Below are 9,795 nucleotides of genomic sequence, written 5' to 3' on the forward strand. Positions count from 1 at the left end.
GGAGTTTGATTCCAATTCCATGACAGGATTTAGGATCCAACAGCCGGTTCGTACTTTATGCTTCCCATTAATTATCTTTGGCTAACTTCAATTATCTATTAGACAGTCTTACAAGAGGCTCCCACGAACAACGGTGCAGATGAAGAGCTCCTCTATGGAACACGGGTAAGCTCTGTCTTTTGTATTTAATCTCGCCCTTACTGATTGTCAATAGATACCCCAAGTCGCTAATTTTGACAGTGCTCTCCAACTTAATGGGCGCTTTGTTTTGGAGCTGAAGAAGAAATGGCCTTGTGTCAGCCATCTTGGTGAACATGGCGAGAGCCCTATAGTAGAAATACACACATTGATCATAAGGATCGTTAGACGCAACCTGGTCTAGTCGATTAAAGTCTACATCCGAGAAATGTGCACGCCTTAGGCAGTAGGAATTGCGGTCGGTTCGTGACCGAATCACCTCAATATACTCGAAGTCTAATAAAAGGCTACACTACCATGAAATAGTACGCTACCGAGTGTTCTAGAGTAAAAAAACACCCCCGCACAGGGTGTTGGAGTTTACACCAAACCAGGGTCTCACCTTATTATGGATTAAAAGATATTAATTCTAAAGATAAACACGCGAGCGTAGAAACTCGATGCAAGAAGTCATTCGGTCACGTGCTACGAAGCATGATCCAAGAAGTCATGTGGAGAGACGCATCACGCACATCAACGCATCACAAATCATGACATCATGGACCCAAGAAAACTAAGCTTCGTGAAATATTCCGAAGCCTGCCAACAGAGAAAAACTATGAACGATTTGCCGTGCGGTCCGAGGCCCGGGCATAGTATCTAATAATAGAGAGAAAAATCACTAAGCAGACCGTTCGTCTCGGCTGAACCAATCGTGAAAATTGTTTATGGCGATTCCTGCATACACATCAATACTGATGTGTCGTGTCGCCACAATAGAGAAAACATTACGAAAACTTAAAAGAAGTCAGCTCAGTTGTACCACACACAATTGAGCCACTTCAAACCTTTACTAAAAATCAGTATTAATGTGTCCGACCTCCCAGACAATGCACGGACATGTAAATATAAATAGAAACCATGGAATAGTATAAAAGGAGGATGCGCACAGGCTGAAACACAAGGAATTATCCCCTGCGTTGACCAGCTGTCGCACTCCCAGTAGCATCTGAGGTAGTGGATAAGTGTGTAATCAATTAAAGGACATTTTCTTCACAGACATAACTAACATGTGCCCGGAACCAGTGTGTTAAGTGGGGATCACTAAGCCTTTGTAAGGTTGTCTTGTCAATTAGTAAGAGAGCTCTCTACTATTACCGAGGAATCCAAGTGAGCGTGCTTGAAGAGTCTTGTTCAAGCATAGAAGAACCGGCCCCTACAGGTCGGTCTTCACACAGAACCATGCCATTACCCAGTAATAATGGAGCCCTGTTCTTCGATAAAGAGAAACCAATTGAGCTTCTACGTTTCTGCGTAGCATATGCTCCCCTATGTCCCATAGCATCGTGTGCAGATCTCATCATGTACATTCGGTGAGACTTGTCGACCACTAGCTTGTGACGTGATTCAATGCTTCGACGATATAATCTATCTTCTTTGTCTAGGAAGAAACTTTTTGCAAATCTTACGAAAGCGCCGTACTTTTTATCAGAATATCCTTTGGTCTTTTTAGGATTTTTCAGCCAGTCTCTTAGTATAAGAAGGAATTCATCCTGTGACTGTCCAATAAATGACCTATGAGTTTCCGGGTAAGGTTGCTCTGTTTCTAGTTCGTCAAACCTGGCTTCCAGGCCTGGTGAAGTTAAAGTCGAAATCATGTAAGTTTGAAGAAATTCCTTCTGTTCTGGGCTGCTTTTTGTATGATCTGGATCATTGTCCACTCTTGTTTTCACATCTTTAGCTATTTTCTGTGTCATTGCTATTTCCCTGTCTAGTTCATCCTGAAAATCTGAGATGTCTAGAGCCAATTGTTGGATATATCCCCCCCTCGAGTCAATTTGATCTTTGAAGGTTTCGAAATCTAAAGGGGGCTCCCCTCCATCTGGATCTGGTAACACTTCAATGACACCAACAGGTTCGTCGAGATGTTCATCTGAAGGTGGATACACATCGTCACCTGGTTGAGCATCTCTGCGCGATAATCCATCTGCGCCAAAGGTCTTTCCTTGGACATGTTGTAACTTAAAATGGAACATTAGACATGCGTCAATCCATCTGTTGATGGTTGCATTCGGTCCCATTTCAGGGTTTCGAAGCATACCTGACAGGTATTTCGCATCTGTTTCCACAATTAGTTTTCGACATCCTAGAAGCCAGTATGATGCAGCCTGTAAAGATCGCATTAAACCAAATAATTCTCTTTTTGGTTGGGAAAATCGAGCTTCTCTATCATTCAAAGTTATAGAACCGAACCTGGCATACTGCCTAAGCCCAGTTGTATGGTTATCCTGATATATGTAGAACCCAACCGCTTTCCAAGAGGTGTCTACAGCTAGTACCACTGGGTTAGGATTATTTTCGTAATCCAACAGCACGAGCGCTTTACTTTCGCGAAGTGAGGATTTCAATTCGTCCATAGACTTTTCTTGTGCTGGTCCCCATACAAAAGGAGCCCCCTTTTTGCATAAATCGTTGAGAGGTTCTGCTTTCTTTGCAAAATTCTCAATAAACATTCTGCAGACCCCTACAGTTCCTAGAAAAGCCCTGACGTCATGTAGGTCTTTACAAGGTCCCCAAAGATCTATAACTTTCATTCTTTCAGTTTCCGGTTTTCTGCCTTCATAAGTGCATAGGTGGCCTACTACTGTTATTTCAGCTGCACAAATTACCGACTTAAATCCTGAAAAGGTTCCTCCAGCATATTTCATCCTATGAACTACCCTGTTAGCATTTTCGAAGTGTTCCATTATGAACCTTCTTATACTGCTATTTTCAGGTATAGTCTCGTATTTTCCATCTGGCAACTCGTACCTTGTTGCAGGCCCTCTGACAGGCACATCATCAATATATGGTACAGTTACTTCAGGAATTTCTTCTTGTAAAATATACGTAACGTCATCATGGAAAATTGGAACGGAATTTGTCCAACCCATGGGTAGAGTGAAAAGTCTTAAAGCTCCAAAAGGTGTTTGAAATGTAGTCAGATCCCTGGAAGTCTCTGCCAAGAGCCTTTCATCATATCCAACGTATAAATCAAACATTCCTCTGCAAGCTCGACCAGCGAAATGCGTAGCAAGTGCATCGGTTGCAGGTGGTAATCCTGAATGTGCTATAGTCACTGCATTTAAAGGTTCCAGACTATGTACAAGCCTCAAACTTTTTCCATCTTTCTTTAATACACAAAACCATCTTGACCTATAAGAAGAATTTGAGGGTTCATATACCCCAGCATCCAATTTGGTCTTAATAATTCTGCACACTTCTTGATAAAGTCCAGGAGGTATTGGAATATTTTTCAAAACCCATGGCATATGTGGAATTATTGGAATGTCTACGGGTGGGAAGTATTCTGTTTTGAAGCTCCCCCTCTCACTATCATCCCAAGCAAAGGCTTCGTTGTTTTCCATCATAAAATGATGTAATAGTTTGCGCTCCTCTGGCCACAAGAAATCACCGTTATGAACTTTGTCAAATTGCTCTCTTCGTTCTTCAGTATAGCGTCCCGTGGGTGTGAATTGTGGTGGGTTTCTATTCAGCTTTGGCAAGGTGTCCATTGGATCGCCTTTTATATCCCGAATAATTCGAAATTTATCTGGCAGGTCCTGAAAGACGGGTCGGATTTTCTGTGCGACTGGTTTATACTTTTTAGTTACCAGTACCTCCCTTGTCGCAGGATGTTCACCCTCCACTTCGCTCGGTTGCGCTTTACCGTCATGGTTATATATCGTATTCATCATGGTTTCCACTGTAGACACGGTGCCCGATTCTTGACTTTGCTTAGAATAATATTTTTCTAAGTAGTTTACCAGAACCGTACTAGCCGCCTTGTCTGTCATCTTTTCTTTTTCATGTTTTAAGTATTTTGTAAGATACAAATTCCTAGTCTCTTCTTCAGAGAATTGATCGTCCATTAAGAAAACCATCGAAACGAAAGTGCTTATCGATAGTGGTGCTCAAGGAATTTTTATGGATGAATGATTCGCGAAAGAACACAGACTCCCGCTCTTGAGATTGGATAAGGAAATCCAAGTCTCAAACGTAGATGAAAGTCCGAACAAGAATGGACCTATTAGGTTCTACACCCAACTCCCAACAAAAATTGACGGAAAAGTAAATTCCACTCGATTTTTGATTTCCAACTTAGGAAAAGAAGACGTAATCCTTGGATTACCATGGTTAGACAGAATTAACCCCAAAGTAAACTGGACAAAGAAGACCATCAAGATTATCCCAGACAGGATAAAGAAACCGAACATATGACAAGCCGTAGATCGAGAAATCCAGATTCTAAAGAGAGAATCAGAATGCAAGAAGATGAAGTCAAAAGAAGCTTTCGCAGATCAGCTGTGAAAAATCCCTGACAAGAGGAAGAGATTAACGGTCTCTATTGAAGAGATACCTGATGAAGACACAACCCCAAAATTTGAAAGATTAGCAGATAATGAAGAAGCCATTCTCATAGCTGTGAATGAACTTCCTGATCAATATGAAGACATGCCGGCCCTAGTACCTGACACAGAAGATGATGAAGAAGACAAATCAGAAGGAGATCTTGTCGCCACATATCTCCAAGGAGAAACCATAACAGAATCCAGACCAAAGAAAGAGGAACCCATAAATCAACCCATTCAGGTTGATTTGGATATAACAATCAGAGCCAAGACATCTATATCGCAGAGTCTTGCACATAAGGAAGAAACGAAAGAAGAGAAGACTTTTGAAGATCTAGTCCCAAAAGAATACCACAGATTCAGTTCAATATTCGAAAAGAAAGCATCAGAACACTTTCCCGAATCAAGACCATGGGATCATAGAATCAATCTTAAACCGGACTTCGTACTGAAGAGATCGAAACTTTACCCCTTAGGACAGAAAGAAGAAGAAGAAATGAACAAGTTCATGAATGAAAACCTAAAGAAAGGCTTCATTAAACCGTCAAATTCACCTCAGGCTTCACCTTTCTTTTTCGTATCAAAGAAAGATAGCAAAGCACTGAGACCCTGTCAAGATTATCATCATCTGAATGATTACACAGTCAAAAACACATATCCCCTCCTGTGAAATGGTGTTCGACTACTTCTCGCGTGGTGAGCCTTGAGGAGAAGTCGAGGGAGGCTGACTACGTGTCAGCGCTTATCCCGTTAAGTGAGCAGTTGCAGGGTGCTCAGCCGGCCGGACGTGTTGATAGTAAGGTACGCGAGCCTGTAAGGCTTGCGTTGACGTGAGACGCTAGTCGTCGTGCATGGGATGCAAAAGGTGTGATTCAAAAAGATAAAGTAACCCTAATGTAGGGTTCTAATTCATATATACAATCTTCAACTATAGACAATAGTAAACACGGCGCGTGATGTCAATGATAGAGTCCGCAATAATACTACTTCACAAAGCCCCCCACATCAGTAGCCGTGGTTATGAGTTTTGCTGTTGTTTAGCTTTATGTTTCCGGTGCCTCTGTCCGCCTCGAGAACGCTGTGGACGTTCGACCTGTTCTTCCAAGGTCACGGCAGCTCGATGAAGTAATGATACGTCCGGAGCGGGAGTAGACGGGCCTGGCGAGGTTAACCGAGCTTCAAGTGGGATGAAGGTTGAGCTAGGACTGTTCATGGAGTCATCAACGTTAGGAGCCTCAACAGAGGGCGGTCGCGTCCATGAGTGGGTTGCGTCTCGAGCCGCTCCATTAAAGGTAGTCTCCGCCATGAAATGGCCGACAACCAGCGAACCGTCCGCCATAGTCCTATGCGTAAGGTAACCTTGTAGCCGACATGCATTGTCATTACTCTTCATATCCACCCATATAAGAGAAACGTCTTGCACGACTGTCCGGAACATCCTATTAATCCAAACAAAGTGAGACGAAACTGCCATGCTGTAGAACCAGACACGACAAGTTTCCCAATCCGGTGGTAATCCTTCGAAGCATAGGAAGCGTGAATCGGTAGAGTGATTTCCCAAAGTAGCGAATTTAGTCTGCACTACGGATACCGGCGAGCTTGAACTGGCTAATGGGAGGGACGTAGTCTCTCGTGAGGCTACCGTGTTCTTCGTCTGTGGTAATACAATATCCGAACTCTTCATCTTCTTGGGCTGGCTTTCGTCTTTAGTAGTAGGAAGTCCTGGATTGGGACTAGGCGCTCGGGGTCGTCGACCAAACTGATTCTTCATGTTCTGCATCTCCTGGTCTCGGGAGATATAAGGTTTCGATCGATGAGCTCTCGGTTCCGTTGGGACGAGCTTCGGTGATGCAGCTTGTGATGTGGATTAGGAGAGCCGTGTCCAGCCGCCCTAGGTCTTTTATTCCATTCCTGGGCGAGGAACTAACCCAAGCGATTGCTAGGGACGTATTCTCGACTTCATCGAGAGCCATTCGATCCCGTCTTACAAAAGGCAACCAAGGCTGCAGCGGATCGTAATGCTGCGGGGACTTCGTGGGGTCGAATCGTCCTAAGTGACCGTCAAAACGTCTTTTCGTCTTATCTTCTTCCATAACGACTTCGTGCCCAGGAGCCCGGATACCCGGATAATACGCGTCAATCCGAGAGTTGGGGGACCATATCAACCACGTTTTGCCCGACATGGTTACTAATCGGCTATGAACGCGAGAGAAGGGAGGCAGGATTAGAGGCAGGGTATTGTCGACCACCGGTAGCTCGAAATATCCTGAGATGCTCTTCCTTCGCGTCGTGTCGTAAATTCGTGCATCGTATCCGTTAGGAGCGGGGGTGTGCGTGAATCTCGTGCCCATCATGGTAACTTCTTGCTTCCGCGAGTTTAATGGCTTGATCGATGAGGAGGCGAAGATAGCGGGAGGGGCGAGAGCGACGGCGAGAATAAAAGATTATTATGGCTTTCTCCCACGACCACGTTCGCGTATTATATACTAATAACTTGTTCAAATATGCTACAAACAATGAAATGATATCAAAAATAGTAGAAGGGTTCTTGCGTGGATTCCTGATGTGTAACAGGTTCTCGTGTGAAGGCTTCGGAACGAAATAGTTCTCGTGTGAACGTTCATGACCAGATAAAAGTCGAAGTGTCTCTTTTCTTCCGGTATTCTTTCTACCTCCACCACCACAGCCATGAAAGGTCAAGGACCCTTTGCTAGTTCTAGTTTAGTCCCAACTTGTCAAGGTAATCTCTTTTAATCTCCGGGGAGTTGCGTAAGTCGGCTTCTGAAACCCAAGAGTCCGCTTCCGGTCCATATCCGACCCATCTAACTCTAAACATCCTTCGATTACCCTTCTTTTTGCCCGATACTTTATGTCCTAGAATGGCCTCGACTTCGTACTCTTCGCTCGGCAAGAAATCTCTAGTGGAGGGTAGCGTGGCGCGGTCCTTGAATTCTTCAGGAGACTGCTTGTACTTTTTAAGGTGTTCGATATTGAATACGGGGTGCATGGGGTAGGTATCTGGTAGTCTGAGCCGATAGACGTTTGGATTAATGCGCTCCATTACTTCGAACGGCCCTATCATCACTAGTGGCTACCACTATTTATGATTAATCTATGACAACTGTCCAAGAGCCATTGTGTATAATGCCACAGGTTTTATGAAAGGCAACTCATTAGGATTGCCCATCTATTTCATTCAATTTGTCACTGGAATCTTTCATAAGTTATAGGCAAGGATAATGAGATATCATGGGGATATTTCATTAGGCTCTTTGGCCCTTTCATTATCATTTCTGAGACTTTTCATTAGGATATTTCATTAGGCTGCTTCGCTTTTTCATTACCATTTCATAGAATTTTCATTAGGATATTTCATTAGGCTCCTTGCCACTTTCATTACCATTTCTTAGAATTTTCATTAGGATATTTCATTAGGCTCCTGCGCTTTTTCAATACCATTTCTTAGAATTCTCATTAGGATATTTCATTAGGCTCCTGCGCTTTTTCATTATCATTTCTTAAAATTTTCATTAGGATATTTCATTAGGCTCCTGCGATTTTTCATTATCATTTCTTAGAATTTTCATTAGGATATTTCATTAGGCTCCTGTGCTTTTTCATTACCATTTCTTAGAATTCTCATTAGGATATTTCATTAAGCTCCTTCACTTTTTCATTACCATTTCTTAGAATTTTCATTAGGATATTTCATTAGGCTCCTGCGCTTTTTCATTATCATTTCTTAGAATTTTAATTAGGATATTTCATTAGGCTCCTGCGCTTTTTCATTACCATTTCTTAGAATTCTCATTAGGATATTTCGTTAGGCTCCTGCACTTTTTCATTACCATTTCTTAGAATTCTCATTAGGATATTTCATTAGGCTCCTTCGCTTTTTCATTACCATTTCTTAGAATTTTCATTAGGATATTTCATTAGGTTCCTGCACTTTTTCATTATCATTTCTTAGAATTTTCATTAGGATATTTCATTAGGCTCCTGCGCTTTTTCATTACCATTTCTTAGAATTCTCATTAGGATATTTCATTAGGCTCCTTTGCTTTTTCATTACCATTTCTTAGAATTTTCATTAGGATATTTCATTAGGCTCCTGCGCTTTTTCATTACGATTTTTTATATTTCTCATTAGGATATTTCATTAGGCTCCTTGGCACTTTCATTAGATTTTCTTGGAATTTTCATTGGGATATTTCATTCAGCTCCTTGACCCTTTCATTACCATTTCATTGAATTTTCATTAGAATGCTTCTTGGCGCTTTCATTAGGATATTTCATTACACTCCTGGACCATTTCATTAGATTTTTCATTGGGAGATTTCATTGGGGCATCTGGCCCTTTCATTACCATTTCTTTCAGGATATTTCATTGAGCACCTTGACGATTTCATCACTTCTCATTAGGCTCCCTGGCACTTTCATTACTATTTCTTAGATTTTTCATTAGGATATTTCATTAGGCCCTTTGGCACTTTCATTACCGAAAACTATATAATAATGATGATATGTATCACATAGGTTGTTGGGAGGGTGGTCACATGACCAATTACCAAAAATAGTCAAAAAGCGAAAGTTGTACCCCTGCACTGTAGCTTCCCGAATCTGGTTGAATTATGTTCTGAAGTGCTCCTGTTGTGGAGATATGAGGTAAAGGAATTCCAAAAGCGTTGTGTTTTTTTTGGTTTTTTGCATTTTTCTTCATGAAAACAAAACCAAATAACATGATTCCAACACATTTAGAAAGCTAGATGAAAGGGCAACAAATATCATATTGTGGGAAAATTGACCAAAAAAGGAAGGTGCATTCCCTAAAAGAGCAATCAACACTGACAGACTACAAGAGTCAGATATAGACTACCAAGTTTACTGATAGACTACAAAAAAGTTGGACATAGGCTACAAAGTTTACTGATAGACTACAAAAGACTACAAAAGTCAGACTTAGACTACAAAAGCTTGGACTTAGACTACAAAATTAGGGTTACATTAAAAGGTTTTGTAGTGTCCGCTTTTTCATTAGAAAAGTTTATAGTGTCCACTTTTTTAGACTACAAAAGTTTGTAGTGTGTGCCTTTTCATTAGAAAAGTTTGTAGTGTCCGCTTTTCAGACTACAAAAGTTTGTAGTGTCCGCTTTTTCATTAGAAAAGTTTGTAGTGTCTGCTTTTTGAGGCTACAAAAGTTTGTAGTTGACATATAGTTTATAGTGTC

General features: G+C 41.7%; 1 protein-coding gene across 1 annotated transcript; it reads right to left on the reverse strand.

The window, feature by feature from the left end:
- Positions 1 to 5,586: 5,586 nt before the first annotated feature.
- Positions 5,587 to 6,919, reverse strand: LACBIDRAFT_331931 (uncharacterized protein; the record flags this gene model as incomplete). The annotated part of the gene is made up of 2 exons (XM_001886381.1): positions 5,587 to 6,408; positions 6,497 to 6,919. The coding sequence occupies 2 exons, from the start codon at positions 6,917 to 6,919 to the stop codon at positions 5,587 to 5,589; spliced, it is 1,245 nt and encodes a 414-aa protein (XP_001886416.1).
- Between the last annotated feature and the right edge of the window lie 2,876 nt (positions 6,920 to 9,795).

Source organism: Laccaria bicolor, genomic scaffold, assembly GCF_000143565.1.
Source record: "Laccaria bicolor S238N-H82 LACBIscaffold_37 genomic scaffold, whole genome shotgun sequence".
Classification (NCBI taxonomy): domain Eukaryota; kingdom Fungi; phylum Basidiomycota; class Agaricomycetes; order Agaricales; family Hydnangiaceae; genus Laccaria; species Laccaria bicolor.